Below are 24,226 nucleotides of genomic sequence, written 5' to 3' on the forward strand. Positions count from 1 at the left end.
TAGTGGAAGTGGAGTTGTCCCCTTCCAAATACATTGCTTCAGATGCCAGTCCATCATCATTGCTGCTGCTGTTGTTAAAATTGTATACCGCCCTTCATCTGTAGATCTCAGGGTGGTTCGCAACATAAAATTACAATATTAAAAACACAAATTGCATAATGAAAATAAGAACAAAAACAAACCAATAATCCCCTGTCCCATATCTCTCAAATGTAAGTAATAGTGCACCCCATATTAGTGTACTCTCCTAAATGTTTCCTTTCTGCCTGCTATCTTGGTGTTTTGCCAAGCATGCTGCTACCACCTCTTTTCGTTTCTCAGTAATCCTGCATTGCCTCCATTGCTGTCACAATGCAGCACCTGAGTTTGTTATTAGTATAGATGATTCTGGAAAATATGTGCTAAACTATGAGACAGAAAATTAGCAAAGGCTGGACCATTAAGGAAAATAGGGTATTGCCCCACCAACCTCAGTCTACCCTTAGCTGGCCCCTGTCTGCCTGCGTTCTTACAGGAGGTGGCAGCAGCTATCAGCTTCCTCCTGCTCCATGTTCATAGAATTCGGTAGTGAAGAAGATGGGGACAAACCGGTTCAGTCAGTTCAGCCTCTCCTTGGCTCTGGCTCCACCTACTGTTGGCCTCTCTGCCTTTCACCCTACCAGTCCCAATGAGCATCAGCCACCACTGGCACTAATAGGCTTAAGCCATTCTATATAGGTTTTGTGGAGTTGTAGCATCCTACATTTATAAAGAATCAGATGGAATTCTCTGGAAGTTACTTACCAATGCCTGTGGCTACGGAGATATAAAAACCTAAAGTGCAAAATGAAACATAAGGAATGAGCTGATCAAGAAACATTGAGTGAAAGGTTTCTAAGCACATACAGTGGTACCCCGCAAGACGAATGCCTCGCAAGACGGAAAACCCGCAAGACGAAAGGGTTTTCTGTTTTGGAGGCGCTTCGCAAGACGAATTTCCCTATGGGCTTGCTTCGCAAGACGAAAGCCCATAGGGAAATCTCCGGGGACCTCTTTTAAATGCTGGCGGTGGGGAGCAAAGCCTTTCCCCCCCCCCCCCGGCCTTCAGAAGAGGTCCAGGAAGGCCGGCGGGGGCCGAAAGGCTTTGCTCCCCACTGCCAGCATTTTAAAAGCAGTCCGGGATAGCAGGGAAGCGCTTTCCGCTATCACAGACGGCTTTTGAAGGCAGGCGGGGGGAGCAAAGACTTTCGCCCCCCGCCCGCCTTCAGAAGAGGTCCAGGACCTCTTCTGAAGGCAGACGGGGGCGAAAGTCTTTGCTCCCCCCTGCCTGCCTTCCCGGGAGAGCGGAGAAAGGCAGCGCGTTTCTCCGCTGTCCCGGACGGCTTTTGAAGCCAGGCGGGGGGGGAGCAAAGACTTTCGCCCCCCGCCCGCCTTCAGAAGAGGTCCAGGAAGGCCGGCGGGGGCCGAAAGGCTTTGCTCCCCACTGCCAGCATTTTAAAAGCAGTCCGGGATAGCAGGGAAGCGCTTTCCGCTATCGCGGACGGCATTTGAAGGCAGGCAGGGGGGAGCAAAGACTTTCGCCCCCCGCCCGCCTTCAGAAGAGGTCCTGGACCTCTTTGCTCCCCCCAGCCTGCCTGTCCCGGACGGCTTTTGAAGGCAGGCGGAGGGGGAAGACTTTCACCCCCCGCCCGCCTTCAGAAGAGGTCCTGGACCTCTTCTTGTCCAGGACCTCTTCTGAAGGCGGGCGGGGGGCGAAAGTCTTTGCTCCCCCCTGCCTGCCTTCCCTGGGCAGCGGAGACTTCTCTGCTGTCCCGGGCGATCTTAAAATGCTGGCGGGCGGCAGCAAAGCTTTCGCTGCCACCCACCAGCATTTTAAAATCGCCCCGGGACAGCGGGGGCTTTTAAAATGCTGGCGGGCGGCAGCAAAGCCCTCCTGTCCCCGGAGCTTGCGGGGCGGGAGGTGGGGAGAAGGGCTTTTCTTCCCACCGCCAGCCTTCAGAACAGCCTTCTGAAGGCTGGCGGTGGGAAGAAAAGCCCTTGTCCCCCCCCCCCCCAGCCTTCAGAAGAGGTCGGGGGACAGACTGTCCCCGGACCTGGTCTGAAGGCGGTTTCCCTAGGAACGCATTAATTGATTTTCAATGCATTCCTATGGGAAACCGTGCATCGCAAGACGAAAAACTCGCAAGAAGAAAAAACTTGCGGAACGAATTAATTTCGTCTTGCGAGGCACCACTGTAGTTTTATAATTAAGAAACTGATTTATCTATCAAATAAAACTTAAAGTAAATATGTTGGGGGATGTAACAATGGCATTAGTAATTGTCAAGCAATGCATGGGGGTTTTTTTATTACTGAGGAAATATATTCACCTTAGGAAACTTAAATAAATGTCCATATGCCAGTCAATTGATCAATGGTCTCTTAATATGCCATTTCACTATTATTATGTCACTAATGATCAAGCGTGATCAGACTTCGGCAAGTTTAACAAGTCTACCAAATCAGTAAGAAATACTATAGGAAATATACTATCCTTCTGCCCCCCCCCCCACCTCCCCGGCAGCTTGGTATCATTTTGCCTCTAGCCTTTTTAGTTGTGGACTGTGCAGTAGCTCAGTAAAGGAGAACAGACGGGATTCAGGCCTACCGGCCCTCCCATTCTCTCCAGACATGAAGTATATTCTTGATGTATGTGCCACTTGTGGTGCACAGAGGAAATCAAGACAGGGCTTTATTGTGGAATAAAGCCATTAGCTTTTGCTGATATTTTCTAAATTCACTTGCTGGATGGCAATACAAATCTTTCCATCAATACAAACTTCAACGAAATGCAAATTCGTCATCTACATAAACCCTTCCTTTCTGTTGCTCACCTTGGTTACAAACTGGCACAGGAGGATCCCATGTGAAATCAGGCTGACACTGAACACGAGAACTGCCTTTCAAGACATAACCATCCTCGCATTCCAGAGTCACATTAGCTCCAATCTGAATCACAATTTCTGAGTTCTCCTTGCCACCAGAAATCTGTGGGAGGATGCAGCCTACTGCTGAAAATCAAAGATAATGAAAATGGCATATCAGGAAAGAGGTGAGGATGGGAATTATCTAAAATTTACAAATACTTTTTGATAATTTACTTTTGCTCCTGTGACTGATAAACTTAATACAGTGGTACCTCGGTATAAGAACAGTCTGGTTTAAGAACGATTTGGTTTACGAACTCTGCAAAACCGGAGGTTGTGTCCCAGTTTGCGAACTTTACCTCGGTCTAAGAACAGAATCTGAACGGTGGAAGGGCACCAGCGGCAGGAGGCCTCATTAGGGAAAGTACGCTTCAGTTTAAGAATGGTTTCTGTTTAAGAATGGACTTCCGGAACAGATTAAGTTCGTAAACCGAGGTACCACTGTAGTATATTGTGAGTTTAGAAAAGCTGTAGAAACCCCTTTTTTCTCTTCCTCTAGAGTGCATGGCTTGGCTCACTTGTCCAAGTCATCTATAGCCATTTTCTTTTAAAGCATATTGGAGTACAAAACACTGATCGTGCGTCTTACAGTATTGGGGCCTGCAAATTTCAAACCCTCCTTATTTTGGCAGTAGGAACTTAATCTGGAAATAATTTGGGATTTGGAGAAGTAGCTACCTGGAACGCTCATCAGGCTTGTTCTTGTAATTAGAGTTGCAATAGCAGCTTTTCTGAGAGAACCTCAGAAAAGAAAGACAGTTTGATAAACTGGATAAATACTGCTGGCCAGCAGTGGCAGCTAGGGTCCTTTATGGCTGTGGAGGAATTATATACACACTTACCTTCACAGTGTGGGACAGGAAGACTCCACACACCAGATGCTGTGCAATTCAGTGTTGCCTCCCCTATTAGTACATAACCAGGTTGACAGCTGAAATTTACAGATTTTCCATTGGTATATTGTATTGATTCTGGTGCACTGTAATTTCCATGCTGGACATTTGGAGGCGAGGGGCACTGTATCACTGAAAAGAGAAATAGAAAGTCATGTTCCTCTGCACTAGTCAGTGAGTGAGGGAGAAAATATCTCCAACACTATTATACATAACCTTCTGGACAGAATCCAGAAGGGATTTACATTTAATCAAGAATTCCAAAAGTTAAGTTGTGGGTGAACATATCAGACGACACAGCGATTCTTCAAACAGCTCTTGTTTATTCACAGGCCAGAACAGAACTGAACTGAAGGGTTCAGCCAGCCTGCTTATATAGAGCTCCACTACAACACAACCGTAACAGCTTTCTGTAACTATCCAATCACTGAACGTCACTTTCAATCCCTTATTTGCATATGTGGACCTGAGTGAAAACTATCTACAGTATCCCCCTGCTGGCCCAGGGTGAGAACTTCAGTATATAACACCAAATTCTTGCCATGGTTCTCATTTTGGAAAATGAATGGAACATTTCAGAGCATGTTATTTGCCCAAACTCATGCCTGCTGCCTTAAAAATGGAGCTCAAGTTCCAGGTGATGCCCATGGTGGTCTTGGAGGGGGGTCACTACAATAGGGTTCCATATGACGACAGTCTGTGGCCAAGCACAGGTAGAAGGCATCACACATTACTTATTAATCTGCTTTTTGTACAGGGATCCAAGAGACCAATTACTGAAACTCTTGCTGGAATTCCTGGAAGCAGGTTTACTATGGCAAAAATGGTTCACTTTCTTTTGTGTGATGCTAACAGATTTGTGACACATAAATGCTCTGGGTTCAAGAAAGATTTAGAGAGCAAGAGCTAGACAATATTGCAACAAGTTGCACTGGGGATTCAGAGGTCTAACAGAAGTTAAGCTAGGCATGAACTCTTACTATCTTCCTTGAAATCCTTGATGCCCTGCATTATGTAATTGTTGCATTGTTGTATGTTATGGTTTGCTGTTTGGCAAATTGCAGTGAAATTCTTATGGCCTTTGGTTAATACAATAAACTCTTTGGTTGGTAATATACATAATAAAAAAACTTTCAGAATATAGTATCTAAGTAAGAAGTCCAGTCTTTAAATTGTGCAGTAGTTCTGTTTGATCCCTTTAAAAGTTTTCCTTTTCTTGTGTATTCAATAGCTGTACTAGTAATTATTTTTATACATTTAATAAATAATTAAGTGGAGAAGCCTAACATAATAGGCCTGAAAAATCAGAAGGATAGCTGTTGCTTTAATTAAATTAAATTATGCTTAAATTAAACATGCTTTAATTTAGTACCGGCACCCACTGCAGTACAGTCAATAATATGTTCTGAGTACTGACGTTAGTAATTTAGGGTTTCAGTCACAGGCACCCCTGCCATTGCATAAATTGTTCCAGGACCCATAAACATTTTCAGAAGGGCATTAAATCATACAGCAGCCTCCCAAGATGTAACCTTTGCTAATCTGGCTGAACTCCTGTGGAGGTATTGTCCAACACACTGGTCTTGGCAGGACTTCCACAGATAAAGCAAGCACTTTCACCACTTGCCAATCTGGCTTTGTCTTTCCTAACGGACAGCTCACACCGTCAATTATCCTATGGAAAACAAAACTCTGTGTGATACAGTTCCAAAATATGTCCTTCCAGTTTCATTAATGTAAGAATGTGTCTGAAACAAAAACTTTCCAATGAAGACAGGAACAATAATGGGTAAAGAGTGAAACAAAATTTAGATGCTTGCACTCTTTGAACCATTCCGAAAGATCCTGAAATCCAGAAACCTACTTTTGCAGTGAGGAGCAGGGGCAGACCATTTGCCAGATGGGGTGCAATAAATTGTTGCCTCTCCATGTAGAGAGTAGCCAGGCTCACATGTGTAATTCACAGACATTCCACTGGTAAACACTGACAATTCCTGGTGGCTGTGATCCCCATTTTGGATTTTTGTGGGTTGCTGGCACTGAATCTCTGACAGAGGAATAGAAGTGGAATCTAGCAGAAAATAAATAAGAAAGATTCTTCAACTCAAGGAATCATAATAGTTTCCTATATGCAGATAGTATCTCAAATGACCTAATTCAGTACACTTGTTTTCTCATTTCCATTACAAATAGATGTGGGGGCAAGTAATGGTGACAGTATTGGGGGGAGGGCTTTGAGCATGGATAGAGAGAAACTGCGGCACCCTCTCCCCACAAATGTTTGCTTAATATCTTTAATGTACAGCTTTCGCCACATGCTGAAAATAAACTTCTTTACCCTTTGATATTTAAAAATATTGTATTTTGTGGGTCCCAGAACACTTTTTTTACTGAGTTAGAGCTGTTCTGCTTTGTATCAAATGGTTTTACATGCTTTATCATTTTAAGTGCTTTATATCTTTTTATTATTATTTTATTATATTTTGATAGTAGCACCATTATTCATCTAGAAAAGCTAAATATATTGCCACCTACGTTGTCTGCTTTTACAATGAGGAACAGATTGATCCCATGTTCCAGAAGACAGACAGTGTATTGTCGCAGCTCCAGCAAGAACGTAGTCAGGGTCACAACGATACGTCACAGAGGAGCCATAAGGAAAATCTTCCAGACTTTCAGAGTCACGTTCCCCATTGGCAATCGCTTGAGGTGCAGGGCACCCTGTGGAAAAATGTTTCAATGCAGAACTATCATCAGAGCTTTTACTTAGATCTGTAAGACCTAAGCCAAGACAACTGCGCTTTAGGCAGACTACAAGGGCTACAGAATTGTACAGAGTCATGTGCACATCTATGGACCAGGGACAGTGGTTGTACAACTGAATGAAAATAACCTTTGCATTTTGGAAGTTTAGTCCAGTTCACAGAGTTGGAGCCTTCTAAAATACAGGTAACCAGATACTCTCCTTCGAGGGAATAACCAGCATCACAAATGTATATTACAGAACTCCCATAGGTGAGGTCTTCTCCTATATTCCTTCCATGCGCAATGCTTGGTGGCGGTGGACAACGCATTACTGCAAAAAGAAAAGAAAATCAGAAGTCGATATAATTATGCTAACTGAGAATTCCCAAGTATCACTTGCTCTGTGTTTTTAGCCAACGAGGATAGGCAGGGAAATACCAACCTTCACACTGGGGTAAAGGTTGACTCCAAGCTCCAGAGGCTGTACACTGACTGGAAGCCTTGCCACGTAACAAGTAGCCACGGTCACAGGTGTAATTGACGTATCTTCCTGTAGCAAAATGAGCTTCTCCATGGCCATTGTGATCACCATTTGGAATAGGCAGAGGAGGGGGACACTGCAATCCTAAAGCAAAAATATATGAGCATCAAGCTTATCTCATAGCAAGTAGAAACCCTCCCAATTCTTGATCCGAGTATTGCAATTCCTTCACTATAGTAGATTCTAGTTTTTGTAGCTAGCATAAGCTACATTTCCTCCATAAATCATGGTTTGAGATCACAGGAGTACCAGCCCTCTTCTGCTACTATTATGGACTATTGTTCCAACCCATGCCTGCCATGTAGATCCAGGTACAGAACGAGTATTTCTGGTCCAGAGGTTCTTTATAAGGGCACCATTGTGTGCTACGCTCTGGGTAGCATGTTATGTCCCTGCTGAAAAAAAGCTACTAGTGCCTATGAGCAAGACACACACCTTCACAGTGCGGGGCAGGAGCACTCCATGTGCCAGAGGTTGTGCAATAAATAGTTCCCTCTCCAGTAAGCGAGTAGCCTGGCTCACAGGTGTATTTCACAAACATTCCATTGGTGAACACTGAGGATCCCTCATTGCTGTGAATCCCATTTTGGATACTTGGGGGTGGCCGGCATTGAATTTCTGAAAGGAAAAGAGTGTACTTACAATGTCAAGACCATTCAAAGTTATTCTCCCATCATCTTTGTGTACTTCATGTTTTCTACATGTATACAGTTTGGATCTCTTCTCCATCGGCTTGTAAAGAATACTCTGCCACCCTATGTCTCGTGTATTGCAATCCAGAAACCTACTTTTGCAGTGAGGAGCAGGGGCAGACCATTTGCCAGATGGGGTGCAATAAATTGTTGCCTCTCCATGTAGAGAGTAGCCAGGCTCACATGTGTAATTCACAGGCATTCCACTGGTAAACACTGACAATTCCTGGTGGCTGTGATCCCCATTTTGGATTTTTGTGGGTTGCTGGCACTGAATCTCTGGCAGAGGAATAGAAGTGGAATCTAGCAGAAAATAAATAAGAAAGATTCTTCAACTCAAGGAATCATAATAGTTTCCTATATGCAGATAGTATCTCAAATGACCTAATTCAGTACACTTGTTTTCTCATTTCCATTACAAATAGATGTGGGGGCAAGTAATTGTGACAGTATTGGGGGGAGGGGTTTGAGCATGGATAGAGAGAAACTGCGGCACCCTCTCCCCACAAATGTTTGCTTAATATCTTTAATGTACAGCTTTCGCCACATGCTGAAAATGAACTTCTTTACCCTTTGACATTTAAAAATATTGTATTTTGTGGGTCCCAGAATACTTTTTTTACTGAGTTAGAGCTGTTCTGCTTTGTATCAAATGGTTTTACATGCTATATCATTTTAAGTGCTTTATATCTTCTTATAATTATTTTATTATATTTTGATAGTAGCACCATTATTCATCTAGAAAAGCTAAATATATTGCCACCTACGTTGTCTGCTTTTACAATGAGGAACAGATTGATCCCATGTTCCAGAAGACAGACAGTGTATTGTCGCAGCTCCAGTAAGAAAGTAGTCAGGGTCACAACGATACGTCACAGAGGAGCCATAAGGAAAATCTTCCAGACTTTCAGAGTCACGTTCCCCATTGGCAATCGCTTGAGGTGCAGGGCACCCTGTGGAAAAATGTTTCAATGCAGAATTTTTACTTAGATCTGTAAGACCTAAGCCAGGATAACTGCACTTTAGGCAACATGCATTAACTACAAGGGCTACAAAATTGTACATCTATGGACCAGGGACAGTGGTTGTACAACTGAATGAAAATAACCTTTGCATTTTGGAAGTTTAGTCCAGTTCACAGAGTTGGAGCCTTCTAAAATACAGGTAACCAGATACTCTCCTTCGAGGGAATAACCAGCATCACAAATGTATATTACAGAACTCCCATAGGTGAGGTCTTCTCCTATATTCCTTCCATGCGCAATGCTTGGTGGCGGTGGACAACGCATTACTGCAAAAAGAAAAGAAAACCAGAAGTAGATACAATGATGCTAACTGAGAATTCCCAAGTATCACTTGCTCTGTGTTTTTAGCCAACGAGGATAGGCAGGGAAATACCAACCTTCACACTGGGGTAAAGGTTGACTCCAAGCTCCAGAGGCTGTACACTGACTGGAAGCCTTGCCACGTAACAAGTAGCCACGGTCACAGGTGTAATTGACGTATCTTCCTGTAGCAAAATGAGCTTCTCCATGGCCATTGTGATCACCATTTGGAATAGGCAGAGGAGGGGGACACTGCAATTCTAAAGCAAAACTATATGAGCATCAAGCTTATCTCAAAGCAAGTAGAAACCCTCCCACTTCTTGATCCGAGTATTACAACTCCAGGTACAGAACGAGTATTTCTGGTCCAGAGGTTCTTTATAAGGGCACCATTGTGTGCTACGCTCCGGGTAGCATGTCATGTCACCACTTTCCAATCTGCCTTTGACTTTCCTAACAGACAGCTCACACTCTCTATTATCCTATGCAAAACAAAACTCTGTGTGATAAAGTTCCAAAATAGGTGCTTCCAATTTGAGGCAGCATTACTATAAGAATGTGTCTGAATCAATGGTTTTCAATGTAGAAAGGAGGAATCATTAGTGAACACCAGTTCTAAATTTTGTAGCCTTCACTCCTAGAGCCATCCCAATAAAACTTTTGACCAAGAATCTTACTTTTGCAGTGAGGAGCAGAGGAAGACCATGTACCAGATGCTGTACAGTGAACAGTTGCCTCTCCAGTAAGGAAGTAGCCAGGTTTGCACCTGTAATTCACAGACATTCCACTGGTGAACACTGACAATTCATGGTGGCTGTGATTCCCATTTTCAATCTTTGCAGGTGGCTGGCACCGAGTTTCTGACAAGAGAGCAAAAGCGGTAGATAGAAAAAAGTAAAAATAAATAAATAAAACATTTACCACAAGGAATCATAATTGCTTCCTATGTGCAGATAGGAATGAGCTAAGCTGGTATGCTAGATTCTTCCAAGTCACATGATACAGAAGCTCTTCCTGTCAGCCATTAAAGGTCCACAGAGATCCAGGTTCAGAGAAAGTATTCCTGGTTCAGAGGTGCTGACATTGTATTAAAAGGGCACCATTGTGTGAACTCATGTGAACTATTGCCTTTAAGGCAGCATGTACTGTGTCCTGTGAAAAATGCCACCAGTACCAATATGGGGATTAAAACACAGAAAGTTGGTTCCGAAGTTGTGGGTCAAGTAAAGCCTGGGCAAAGACAAGACATCTGAAGCGACTAGTGGTTCTTCCCAGATCTTAGGAACCCCTCCATCCACAGTCTCTGTCCAACCAGGCTTGAGTGCATCTCCCTTCCTTTACTAGTGATATTGCCTATCATTATTGGTTGGATTTCTATTTCAAAATTCAGTTCAATCAATTAAAAACAGAACTTGCTGAGTTTTCCCCTTTTGTGTTTAGGGGAAGAGCCTTAGCTGAACTGTAGAACATTTGTTTCATGAAGAAGATCCCTGGCTTCTCCAGGTAAGGCTGGAAATGCCCTCCCCCCCCCCCGAAACACAATTGTGTGACTCCATATAAGGCAGCTTCCCATATTCCTAATTTGGGAGGGAAGTAAGTGGGATTTTCTTTTGTGGGAGTGTGTCAAGTTAGATACGTTTGTTAGATAAGTTTGTATGTTTTGTGGCTCATATCTGGAAACTCCCAAAGAGGACTTCAACAGATTTAACTAACTTTCTTGCTTATCACAGAAAAATGAAATCCAGTCAAAGCTGTGCTTAGTACCTACCCCTTACACAGATGGGTGTGGGAGAATCCCATGTGCTGTCAAACTGGCACTGAATTGTATGGTTGCCTTTCAGGATATAGCCAGGGTCACATTCAAATGTAATTGTCTCTGTGGGCTTAACTTGCCCTTTAGATCTTGTTATTCTTCCATTCTGAATTTTTGGACTTACACAGCCAGTGACTGCAAAGGAAAATATAAAGTAGCTAGTAGACTACACAGTGTATGTCAGCTGCAATAAGGAGTATATTGTAGAACCATTTTCTTAATACATTTAATGTAAAGCTCAAAATTTATATTATTATATAAGGCTCTTTATGGATCAATAGCAAGATAGTGCAACATACATTTTGGAGTTAGAAAGTCTCAGCTTGGACTGCCTAGGAATAGCTGTTAGGATATTTCCGTTCCACCTTAAAAGGGAGCAGGCTTTGTGAGTCAGAGTCTGCGTATTTCCTGTTTCACAGGATGTTTCTGTTATGTCTTTTGTTTTCGCTCTCTCTGTGTCTGGAGACACTGAAGCAGGCAGTCATGGGGGTTTTTTTTTGAACATCAGCGACAGTGATGACACAGCAGACTACAAGAGCGCAAAGGCCTCTGTCAGACCATCTGATGTGTCTGACAATGAACTGGAACAACCACTGTTCACCATTGGTCATTTTTCTCCTAAGAAGGAGATGAGTCCAGAAGACTTGTGTCTAGTACGCAGATCTGAGAGAGCCACGAAGGGCAGACCTCCAAAGAGATTTGCTGATGAGTTTGCTAAGACAGCAAATGCTGTTCTTAGTAGCTCAGAGAAGGTGTGGGAACCTTCAAGCTTCAAAGAGGTTCAGGAGTTAACCTCTAAAGATGCTGAGCCTTGGCTTAATGCCATGAAGGCTGAAGTTGATTCCTTGAACAGGAACCAAACTTGGGAACTGGTACCAGTAGTCCAGGAATGAGACTGGTTGGCAGCAAATGGGTCTTCAAGGCCAAGACAGACCAGAATGGCAAGGTAGTTAGACACAAAGCCAGTTTGGTTGCCAGAGGTTTTTCACAGGTACCAGGACAGGATTACCACGAGACCTACTCCCCCACCGTCAAATATGAGAGCATTCAGCTGATGCTCAAGATCGCTGCGGAGGAGAAACTGCATGATTCCCATCATGACATTAATACAGCTTTTTTGTACGGGATTTTGGGGGAGGAGCTGTTTATGCTTCCACCAGACGGGATGCAGATACAGAAGGGAATGGTCTGTAAACTGCGGAAATCCTTATATGGCCTCAAGCAGAGTGCCAGGTGTTGGAACACAAAGCTCACTGAGACATTGCTTTCTCTAGGTTTTCACCAGGGCAAAGCTGATCCATGTGTTTTTGTCAGGGAGGAGGGGCAAAACAAACTGTATTGTTTATGTTTTGTTGATGATCTTCTGATGTTTTGGAAGAATCAGGCTTTGTACCAAAGCACCCTAGCTCAGTTGAAGGAGCACTTTGACATGAAGGAGCTTGGTGAGGTATCCAACTATCTTTCTCTGCAGGTGGAGAGGGACCAAGCAGGTAATTTTCTGGTACACCAAACACAGAAAATTGCTGATGTATTAACCAGGTTGAATTTGGTTGATGCAAACCCAGCAGACACACCGATGGTGACAGGTTACCAGGTAGACAGTACTGCTGAAGCGTTTTCTGACACTACGCTGTACAGATGCAGTCTAGGCAAGTTGAATTTCATTGCTAGATGCTCAAGACCTGACATAGCTGTAAGCACTAACCTGCTTAGCAGACATGCAAATAATCCTACTGTTCAGGACTGGAAAGCTCTGAAGCGCATAGCCCGCTATTTGAAAGGGACTTTGCACTACAGGCTGAGGTTCACCAGTCAGAAGACTGGAGGTCTTGAAATCTTTGCAGATGCAAGTTTTGGAAGTGACACCACGGATGGTACAAGCACTTCTGGAGTATGCTACATGCACAACCACTGCCTGTTTGACTGGTTGTGCAAAAAGCAGACGACAGTGAGCCTAAGTTCCTATGAAGCAGAACTCATTTTCACTCATGGATTGTGAATGGTTGATGCAACTGTTTAAGGACATCAGAGTTTCTGTGAAATGTCCTGTACAAGTGTATCAAGACAATAGATCGTGTTTGGCTTTGCTGAACTCAGAGAGTTAGAATCATAGAATCATAGAATCATAGAGTTGGAAGAGACCACAAGGGCCATCGAGTCCAACCCCCTGCCAAGCAGGAAACACCATCAGAGCACTCCTGACATATGGTTGTCAAGCCTCTGCTTAAAGATCTCCAAAGTAGGAGACTCCACCACACTCCTTGGCAGCAAATTCCACTGTCGAACAGCTCTTACTGTCAGGAAGTTCTTCCTAATGTTTAGGTGGAATCTTCTTTCTTGTAGTTTGGCTCCATTGCTCCGTGTCCGCTTCTCTGGAGCAGCAGAAAACAACCTTTCTCCCTCCTCTATGTGACATCCTTTTATATATTTGAACATGGCTATCATATCACCCCTTAACCTCCTCTTCTCCAGGCTGAACATGCCCAGCTCCCTTAGCCGTTCCTCATAAGGCATCGTTTCCAGGCCTTTGACCATTTTGGTTGCCCTCCTCTGGACACGTTTGTCAGTGTCCTTCTTGAATTGTGGTGCCCAGAACTGGACACAGTACTCCAGGTGAGGTCTGACCAGAGCAGAATACAGTGGCACTATTACTTCCCTTGATCTAGATGCTATACTCCTATTGATGAGGCCCAGAATTGCATTGGCTTTTTTAGCTGCCGCGTCACACTGTTGGCTCATGTCAAGTTTGTGGTCAACCAAGACTCCTAGATCCTTTTCACATGTACTGCTCTCAAGCCAGGTGTCACCCATCTTGTATTTGTGCCTCTCATTTTTTTTGCCCAAGTGCAATACTTTACATTTCTCCCTGTTAAAATTCATCTTGTTTGTTTTGGCCCAGTTTTCTAATCTGTCAAGGTCGTTTTGAAGTGTGATCCTGTCCTCTGGGGTGTTAGCCACCCCTCCCAGTTTGGTGTCATCTGCAAATTTGATCAGGATGCCCTTGAGTCCATCATCCAAGTCGTTGATAAAGATGTTGAATAAGACCGGGCCCAAGACAGAACCCTGTGGCACCCCACTAGTCACTCTTCTCCAGGATGAAGAGGAACCATTGATGAGCACCCTTTGGGTTCGGTCAGTCAGCCAGTTACAAATCCACTGAGTGGTAGCATAGTCAAGACTGCATTTTACCAGCTTCTTTACAAGAATATCATGGGGCACCTTGTCAAATGCCTTACTGAAATCAAGGTAGGCTATATCCACTGAGTTCCCTTCATCTACCAGGCTTGTAATTCTGTCAAAAAATGAGATCAGGTTAGTCTGACATGACTTATTTTTCAGAAATCCATGCTGACTGTTGGTGATCACAGCATTCCTTTCTAGGTGCTCACAAACTGTTTTCTTAATGATCTGCTCCAGAATCTTCCCTGGTATTGATGTCAGACTGACTGGGCGGTAATTATTTGGGTCCTCTTTTTTCCCCTTTTTGAAAATAGGGACAACATTTGCCCTCCTCCAGTCTGCCGGGACTTCGCCTGTTCTCCAGGAATTCTCAAAGATGACTGCCAGTGGTTCTGAGATCACATCTGCCAGTTCTTTTAATACTCTTGGATCTGGCCCTGGAGACTTGAATACATCTAAACTAGCCAAGTATTCTTGTACTATCTCCTTAGTTATTCTGGGCTGTGTTTCCTTTGCTGACTCATTTGCTCCAAATTCTTCAGGTCGGGCATTGTTTTCTTTATCGGAGAAGACTGAGGCAAAGAAGGCATTGAGGAGTTCAGCCCTTTCTGTGTCCCCTGTTTGCATTTCACCATCTTCTCCTCTGAGTGACCCCACTGTTTCTTTGTTCTTCCTTTTGCTACGAACATACCCATAAAAGCCTTTTTTGTTGCTTTTAACCTCTCTAGCAAGCCTGAGTTCATTCTGTGCTTTAGCTTTTCTGACTTTGTGTCTACACGTGCTGGCTATTTGTTTGAATTCCTCTTTGGTGGTTTCCCCCCTTTTCCATTTTTTGTACACATCCTTTTTTAATCTTAACTCAGTTAAAAGTTCTTTAGATAGCCACCCTGGCTTCTTTAGGCACCTTCCATGTTTCCGTCTCATTGGTATTGCTTGACATTGTGCTTTTATTATCTCCCTCTTAACAAACTCCCAGCCATCATGAACTCCCTTTCCTTTTAGTATTACTGTCCATGGGATCTCACCCAGCACTTCCCTAAGTTTTATGAAGTCGGCTTTCTTAAAGTCAAGAAATTGAGTCCTAGTATGCTTGGCTGCTCCTTTCCGCTGTATAGTAAACTTCAGAAGAGCATGATCACTCGCGCCTAATGATCCTTCCACTTCTACCCCACTAACCAGCTCATCAACATTGGTTAGGACCAGATCTAAAATGGCTATTCCTCTTGTTGCTTCTCCCACTTTCTGGACAATGAAGTTGTCTGCAAGGCCAGTGAGGAATCTGTTTGACCTTATGCTCTTGGCTGAGTTTGACATCCAACAAATATCCGGGTAATTGAAGTCCCCCATTACTACTATCTCCCTTCCTTTTGCATGCTTGGCCATCTGTTCCAGGAAGGCATCATCTATGTCCTCCGTTTGGCTTGGGGATCTATAGTAAACTCCCACAATGAGGTCTCTGTTATTCTTCTCTCCCTTAATTTTGACCCAAATGCTCTCAATTTGGCTTTGAGGTTCTAAATCTTGGATCTCTTCACAGGTATACACATCCCTGACATATAACTTAGTTGCAAGCAACAGAGACATCCCTGACATATAACATAGTTGCAAGCAAAGAACCAAGTACTTGCAGATTAAGCTACATCATGCAAGAGAGTGTATTCAGAAAGGACTCATTCAGGTGTCCTACATGGCAGGAAATGAAATTCCTGCTGATCTGTTGTCTAAGGTTGTTAACAGAGAACAACTTAAGGTTTACGTACAAAGGTTGCAATTACAGGTTATACGGAAAGGGGGAGGATGTTAGGATATTTCCGTTCCACCTTAAAAGGGAGCAGGCTTTGTGAGTCAGAGTCTGCGTATTTCCTGTTTCACAGGATGTTTCTGTTATGTCTTTTGTTTTCACTCTCTCTGTGTCTGGAGACACTGAAGCAGGCAGTCATGTTTGCTTTGTTCTGATCAACGCTGAATAAAACTTGTAAATAATGCTCTCCTGAGTGCGACTTTTGCTGTGCATTATCTGCTGATAGAGTGTGCATGAGCTCTGGAATGTGGCAAGCTATTTCTGGAAGCTCGTGTCGCTAATTGCTAATACTGTATCTACGGGAGATCGATAGATCGTCCGGCAGCCGGCTTGGGGGCCATGATGGACTTTGTCTCCCTGGCAGTATCCCAACAAGGAAATGAGACCCAAAAAAGAAAAGAATGGTCACTCCATTGGTCAGGCCTTGATCCATTAACAGAGCTGTATATATGTGGCTCACACATAATATTTGAGGTGCTCTTCCCTTAAGGACTTAACTGGAACTGTAATTTTCAATGCAGAAATAAGGTACTTGTATGAACATTCACTTGCATTTTAAATCTGTTTTGACTGGTTAGCCTATACAAAGCCCAAATGAAAATCCAGTGTAGCAGAATACTTGCATTCACAGCGTGGGACAGGGAGACTCCACACACCGGATGCTGTGCAATATATAGTTGCCCTTCCTATTAGCACATAACCAGGGTCGCAGCTGTATTTTACAATTTTTCCACTGGTATATTGTTCTGATCCCAGAGCCCTGTACTTTCCATGCTGGACTTTGGGAGGTGAGGAGCAATGTATCTCTGGAAAACAACAACAACAAGGGAAGAATATCTTGTTCCTCAGCAAGACAGACAGGCAATACATCCAACAATAACATACATAAGAAGTCGGCTTCCTACTTTAGATCATAGTATAGTGTGATTAAATTTGGTTTAAAATGCCTTCACTTCAGTTTTCAAACATTACTGTATTAAACAACTTTAGTTGTGTGCTTGTTATTTCCCTTTGTGTTTTTGATCTTTGTTGTGCATACAACAGTAGTTGTTGCATGCATCCATAGCTGTCCACTTAAACTTCAGCCATCCCTATGGAAATCAGAAGTGCAGAATTTGAAATGTTTTAGGTACTGCCCTTCTGACAGCCACAGGGATGGTAAGAGAGCAGCAAGAATAGTGGGTTTGCAAAAGGACAACAGCAATGCCTACTCACAAAAGCACCCACCCCAACAAACAGTGACTTAATAGACCAATACCAACAAAGCAACAATAAAACATGGGGGGGGGGGAGAAATAAGTACAGTTTTGATACGAAATATGAAGGATATTTTCTGATGGGAAAAAGCATGCAACACACCATAAGAGGGTTAATGACGTGGCTACACTTCAGTCATTCAACAAGAATACACAGAGCTCACAAAACTCTAACACATTATTTGTAAATCACCAACATTATTAGCTACAGTGGACAGAAAATAAGGCTGCCCCCCCCCATTTCTGCATACATATTTCTGAATTATTCTCAGTCCTGTCGGAACAACTGGAACTGCTGCTTCCAGCTTCTCTGTACAGAGGAAGTCTATGCTTAGGGGTTCACATTCCATACTTACAAACAATGCTGCTTACCTTTATATACTAAAATACCATGGACCTGCACCTCAGCATAAATGCAAATTCTGATCTCTCTGGTAAAGCAAGGTCCTTCCCTTCACCACCCAAATCTTGAGTAGCTTACAGAGTGGAAAGTGAGGCTTCTCCGAGGTAGACTTCATTTCCCCAGCATGCTAGGAGAACTTTGAGCAGTCTGAGACTTCTCAAGAGATGTAGGAACAGGGAAAATGCATCTAAATGTGTCCCATTTCATTGAATTTTGTATTCAATTAGCCGATTGATGGAGCTGCTCCCCCAAGAGACAAATGTTTATTATAGAAAGCAAAACACTGCTTGTAGACATATAAAGTCATAAATTAGATATACTTTCTTATTTCCTTCCACCGCAAACTATTTTTTTAAACATATAGTGTGTCATGTATGAAATATCTTTCCTACCAATGTTTTCAGACTCATCATATGATTTGCATATGCTGCTTGAAATAAAAAGGCTGACTCACCTTTGCAGTTAGGCGCTGAGGAGTTCCAAGACCCAGATGCTGTACAAAAAATTCTGGCATCTCCTATAATGATGTATCCATGATCACAACTGTATTCTACAAACCCCCCATTAGTAAAACCTTTTGCTTCCTGACTGCTGTATTTCCCATGAGCGACCACTTGAGGTGGGGGGCACTGCACTGTTAAAAGAGAGGGTAAAGTATATCAAGGAGTTAAAAAATGAAAACCATCACAACATCTGGAATTGTGTCTCAGATTACATCTTCCAAATGCAGACTATCTTATACTAGTGGCTGGAGGTGATGCTGCTCTGTATATCACAGAGGACATAAAGTTGAACACAGTGCCAGATTTAGGGCGGTGCAGATGGTTCTGTTTTTGTACTAATGTGAAGTTTCAGTGAGCCTGACATACTAGAAATCCCAAAAGGGGTGGACTTCTCTGAATTGGTGTGGGTGGTGAGCTGCAGGCCACAAGAGTAATTTAGTCCTGGAGATAATACAAGCTAGAATTTCCTAAAAGGGCAAACTCTGATCCAATCCCTGTGAGTGGTGATACTGTCTATGTAAGCAAGCAATTGCCAAGCAAGTCCAACACAATTAAAGTCTACTGTACTTCAGATGAGGAACTCAACCAAAGAAATGAGGGGATTAAGAAAAGGAAATTCAATGGAAAAGTTGAAATATTTCCAGAATTACTACAGTAATAGAAACTCACTAGAATCTAAACAGCAGATCAGGAAAAGTACCACCAAGGAAAGAGGATACCAGCATGGTTAAACAGCAGAGTCAAGGAAACTATTAGAGGCAAGAAGGCTTCCTTCAGAAAGTAGAAATCTTGTTCAAATGAAAACCGAAAGGAGCACCAATTTTAGCAGAAGTGCAGGTCACAGTAAGGAACAAAGACCAGTGTTAACACCAGTACAGATGATAAAAAGCAATTATATCCTCTGTTGCTGAGATTGTACAAAATGTCATCGTAAATACTTTCACAACGTGGCAGAGGACTGCTCCACTCTCCAGAAGCTGTGCAGGAAATAGATGCCTTTCCAACAAGTGAGTAACCAGGATCACAGGAGTAAGTTACAGACTTCTGAGAAGTAAACACTTCCCCAGGAAAACCATTGTGATTTCCATTGGGTATATCCAGAGGCAAGGGGCACTGTGATACTAAAAGAAAAATGAAATAGGAGAGAACATTCACAATAGCATATTAATGGCACATTTAACTGAAAATGTATTTAAAATTTTTAAAATATTTTTATGTATTTATTTATTAAATTTCTATACCACCCTTCATCTGAGGATCACAGGGCAGTTTACAATATAGAAACTCAAAAATACATAACAAAGGGGGGGGGGCCACGAACAGTTTTAAAGAACATAGATTGTTGAATTAGCCAAAGGCCTAGGAGAACAGCAATGTATTTGCCAGGCACCTAAAGATCTGTAACAAAGGTGCCATGTGAGCCTCCCTGGGGAGGGCATTCCACCTGTCATCCAAGGAACACAAGGCATCTTACAGACAAACAGATTTGTATCCAATGCTAGTCCTATTCTGAGTAGACCCTTTGAAATTAATGGACACTACTAACTTGTGTGTATTACAGTACTATCCATTTACTTGGATTAGGACTACCACTGGACACAACCTACAATCAATTGCCTTAACGATGGTTAGTGAAAATAAGCCAGCTTCAGTCTATGGAGCTGCCCTGTTTGAATTTACCATAGTTCAGGTTAACCATAGTTTAGAATTTGGATGGAATGCTAAACTGCAGTTACTCTAAAACTGGCACCTCCAATTTCATTTGCATAGCTTGTGCTAGAGATTTGGGGGTGCATAAGCCTGAGGGGAGACTAGTCCCTGTTAAACCATGATTTTGTGCTAAGTCCAATTATAGTCGGTGACTGGCCCAAGGACAACTAGTGAAGTTGATAGGATTGAAGATTTGAACCCATGTCTTTTGTGCATGTCCCGCTGTCTATGCCATACGCATGAGATCTGGCAATCTGTCTGCAACTATAGCAATATCACTACTTGTGTGAACATTTACTGCAGATATTCCTGCTTCCTTCTATAACTAAAGAATTACAAATGCTTCCTGAATATTGAAGTTACGAGCATGTATGTATCCAGCTCATATTCATGCTTGCCTATATATGGATGCTTCTTATTTATACTTGCCCAGTTCACAGTGAGGTAGTGGAGGGTCCCATGTACCATCTACTTGGCAATGAATCTCTCTTGTTCCAGATATTTTGTAGCCAGCATTGCAGTCCAAAGTCACCCTTTGGTTATATGTGTAGGTGTCTGAATAACCAGTTACTATCCTTCCATTCCTTACTTGAGGGGGTGGACAGCGAGTCACTGAAACGACAAAGTTTCAGCAAGCATACAGTACTGAAGGTAAAAAGGAATACACCTGTTCTCTGCATATCTGTGTGTTTAGCTGGCAGTATTATAGACATGTGGATTATGGGCTGATAGAATAGGAACCTCAGGCTCAGGGCCCAAATGTAGCCCACCCTGCTCCTCTATTTGACCCTCAAGTCTCTCCCCACGCTCAGGGCTGGATTACACTTTAAGCAAAATAAGCACGTACTTAGGGCATCAAGGGAAGGCGGGCGCCACAAAAAATCCATTGCCAGATTTAACATAGACCATATGGCGCAGCTAAACCAGGTTCCACAAAAAGGTTTCCCACAATAAGTGAAAAATGAATACACACGGACACACACAAATAATGATAATAAATTAGTAACAATGAATTAGTAACAATAGAGAGTGATGACTGCTCCCCACATTAAATGGGGGGTGCCCTTTGTGTGGTCGTGTGCAGCCCCCTGGACCCTATGCAGCACCATTAGCACAGGCTTGGCTTCGCCTTCCCCAGGTGGGATACCTGGAGGTCTCCGCCTACCTCAGCCAGTTGCCCAATCCCGCCATGGGAGGCGTTGCCAAGGTGATCAGGCCAGGTAGGGGGAGGGACCACCCTGCCCACACAAACATTATTCTTGGGAAAACCACAAAATTAGAATCTGGTAACTGGTAAACTGCCACTCGGTTCACTGAGGCTCATGTAATTTGAAGGTTCCTTCAAATTTGGAGATTTTTAAAGGCCTTGGTGAGAATTGTTGTTATCTCCACAGCTTTTCCTTGGGGGGGGGGGATGGCAAAATAATAACCATGTAGATTTGGGAGACAATTGATGTGTCAACTTATGATGAAATTATATGTGCATCACTATGAACTCATCAGTTTATTAATTTCTCAGCTGAGCTTCAGCAGTTTCACTCATATGTGCATTGTAAGTTCAGTGCAACCAAAAATGTAAAAACAAGATTCAGTCATGCTGAACTTTATAAAACAATTGTAGAAGACAATGTTGAGTCTGCCTTTCCAAATGCAGACATTTGCTTTCGTATATTTTAATATTAATGGTCACAAATCATCACAGACTGCTCAGCTGAGTGTTTATTTTCTCAGTTGAAATATATTAAAAATCCTAACAGAACAGCTATGCAACAAGGCGGGCAGGATACCTTATCTCTACAAAGTATAGAAGCATATGTGTTATGGAAGATTAGTTTTGAGGATCTGATAAAAGACTTTTCAATTAGAAAAAGCAAGAGAAAAGTAGGAGAAATAGTGGGTGGAAGGTGAGTGATGTCAATGGAGACAGTGATGGTGTTAGGATTCCTGCCTTCTCTTTCCAGACATTAAGCAGGAGTTTCTTCTCCACTTCCCTATTCATCCTACCAAAGAACTGCATGTTTCACCTAAGGAGGAATGCAGATCTGATTAACAACTGGATTTTGTATTTTCAGAAATGGGGTTGTTATGTTGGAATCAACCATTGTATGTATTTTCATCCCAGCAGTCCTAATTATAGTTGCAGGTAGGCATTGCAGCTTGTACAATACTTGGGGACATTTTGGTTTGCCCCAATATGAATCCACCACCCTTGCCTTTGCATTTTTTAAGGAATACATATAGCTAATGATTCTTCTTGTTGGGAAGTAATAGAGTAATGACTGCTGTGATTTTGCCAAATGTTCATGCTTATTCCTGCACACAACTTCCTGCAATTAACAAAATGCCATGGAGAATATTTAAAAACACACCTCCACAATATGCACGGCCACTCCAAACACCATTTACTCCATCCTTGGTAGTACAGTAAATAGTGGCATTTCCGACAAGGGGGTGGCTTTTTTCACAGGTGTATGATACAGCTGTCCCATAGAAGTAGTCATCTATGTCACTGTGCTTGCCATGGGGAACATCTGGTGGTGGTGAACATGAAATAGCTAGAGAAAGGTAGAAGACAAACATATAGCATAAATGATGTATTCTGTTTTCTATTTCTGATGGCTACTACTGGAGCCAACAGATGAAGTTAACAGTGTATGTAATATTAATGACTGCTAAACTATGATTATCCCTTGAATACAGCCAATAGTTAAAAGGAAGAAAATAATACAAGACATCCAGAGTTCCATAATCTGCCATGGAGATTACATGAAACGCAAGAACTACAATGGCTACTTATAAATACCAAAATAGAGAGATGAACTATTCTGTAAGACACATAAATTAGATAATAACAATAACAGGACAGAGACTGACCACTTTCTTTAGGCTGAAAGATTTATCAGCTTAGGAGAAATACAACCGAGGAGCATACAATAAAGAAAGTATTTTTGTTGTTGCTGCAGATACACATCAGAAGAGAGAGGATTAATGCTCCTCAGCTGGAAAATTGGAAGGAACGTCAGTCAACAATGAGATTGTTAACTACAATTCTGTGCTAAGGGCAAAGAAAGCATCAATATTACAAACATTGTTTTAATAGTGTAAGACTAGGGACGTGGGTAGTGCTGTGGTCTAAACCACCAAGCCTCTTGGGCTTGCCGATTGGAAGGTTGGCAGCCGATTGGAAGGTTGGCAGTTCAAATCCCCACAATGAGGTGAGCTCCTGTTGCTCTGTCCCAGCTCCTGCTAACCTAGCAGTTCAAAAGCATGCCAAAAAGTGCAAGTAGATAAACAGGTACCACTCCGGCAGGAAGGTAAATGACATTTCCATGCGCTCTGGCACTTGTCAGTGTCCTGTTGTGTCAGAAGCGGTTTAGTCATGCTGACCACATGACCTGGAAAGCTGTCTGCGGACAAATGCTGGCTCCCTCGGCTTGAAAAACGAAATGACTGCCACACCCCACAGTCATCTTTGACTGGACTTAACTGCCCAGGGGTCATTTACCTTTACCCTACCTAGTGTAAGGTGTAAGATATTCCATAATGGTATTCCATTATTCTCATGATTTCATTGATAACCTGATACTATATTCTGATACTCTTGCCACAGGATTCCTGTGCTTTATAACTTTGCCATGTGATTGTGATACTGATAATGTATGTAGGTTACACCAGTTTTTGTTAGTCTGGCATCCATCTTGGAACCACTCCCAAGAGCGCAAGCCTTGAACCTGTTCAGTTCCCAACTTTTTCTCAAGAAATACTTTTGCCTTTTGGCCACTAGGTGGCAACCATATATCTTACAGTCCCCCAACTCCTTCATTTATACTTTCAACATGATAAATATCCCTTGCCAGACTTCCTGCGCTATGTAATTTTGCCAGGTGATTGACAGTGATTAGGTTAGATATAGGAAAATGCAAATATGCTATCTTAACTAGATTATTCTGAATTCAGGCCTCTTGAACCATGTGATTGATTGTGGACAACTGGTCTTTCAGTGCCAACTAGCACAAAAGTCAAAAGCACACTATTATATGAGTGTGAATAGTTATGTCCTTTTAAATTAAGTGTTACTTGTAAAAATTAAAATTTAATTTATCTGGAATTTGCTGAAATAGTAAAAGCACAAAGATATGTAGGCTGCTCAAAATCCTATAAAAATAGGGGCAAACAAAATTATTTTCACATTATTTGATTGAAATAATATATAATATATTATTATATTATTTGATTACAAGAATCTCTTTAATTTTCCAACAACCGTATGGTTTTTGAAGGGTTGCTGCAATGGTTCTCAAGAGTTGGGCTGACTGGCATTGACTCAAATATCCAAAGGCTATTTGCAATATTGCAAATATTGGATGCTGCCCAAGGCACAAAAGACTGGAAGAGCTGTAGAAGTGAACCACACCTACT

The 24,226-nt window shown here is 42.5% G+C and overlaps 1 protein-coding gene and 1 long non-coding RNA gene across 5 annotated transcripts in view; one reads left to right on the forward strand and one right to left on the reverse strand.

Annotated features, from left to right (window-relative positions):
- LOC308586639 (complement receptor type 1-like) overlaps window positions 1-24,226 on the reverse strand; it is a 49,990-nt gene that overhangs the window by 4,019 nt on the left and 21,745 nt on the right. For 2 of the 4 annotated variants that reach the window (XM_081193366.1, XM_081193368.1), the window contains exons 12-30: window positions 22,177-22,362; window positions 20,237-20,419; window positions 19,036-19,218; window positions 18,049-18,228; window positions 16,559-16,741; window positions 10,910-11,089; window positions 9,819-10,001; window positions 9,219-9,401; window positions 8,925-9,107; window positions 8,584-8,769; window positions 7,913-8,119; window positions 7,560-7,742; window positions 7,026-7,208; window positions 6,732-6,914; window positions 6,374-6,559; window positions 5,703-5,909; window positions 3,788-3,970; window positions 2,853-3,029; window positions 784-813 (exon numbers count right to left, since the gene is read on the reverse strand). In XM_081193366.1, the coding sequence (XP_081049492.1) occupies window positions 784-813; window positions 2,853-3,029; window positions 3,788-3,970; window positions 5,703-5,909; window positions 6,374-6,559; window positions 6,732-6,914; window positions 7,026-7,208; window positions 7,560-7,742; window positions 7,913-8,119; window positions 8,584-8,769; window positions 8,925-9,107; window positions 9,219-9,401; window positions 9,819-10,001; window positions 10,910-11,089; window positions 16,559-16,741; window positions 18,049-18,228; window positions 19,036-19,218; window positions 20,237-20,419; window positions 22,177-22,362 (3,369 nt within the window). The remainder of the gene's footprint in view (window positions 1-783; window positions 814-2,852; window positions 3,030-3,787; window positions 3,971-5,702; window positions 5,910-6,373; window positions 6,560-6,731; window positions 6,915-7,025; window positions 7,209-7,559; window positions 7,743-7,912; window positions 8,120-8,583; window positions 8,770-8,924; window positions 9,108-9,218; window positions 9,402-9,818; window positions 10,002-10,909; window positions 11,090-16,558; window positions 16,742-18,048; window positions 18,229-19,035; window positions 19,219-20,236; window positions 20,420-22,176; window positions 22,363-24,226) is intronic. The other 2 variants (XM_081193367.1, XM_081193369.1) reach the window with 2 other exon arrangements.
- LOC308586715 lies at window positions 20,366-24,006 on the forward strand. Its single transcript, XR_014008038.1, has 3 exons — window positions 20,366-20,458; window positions 21,880-21,950; window positions 22,771-24,006. It is a non-coding gene; the product is annotated as an uncharacterized lncRNA (long non-coding RNA).

This window comes from Podarcis bocagei (assembly GCF_964188305.1).
Source record: "Podarcis bocagei genome assembly, chromosome: 5".
NCBI lineage: Eukaryota > Metazoa > Chordata > Lepidosauria > Squamata > Lacertidae > Podarcis > Podarcis bocagei.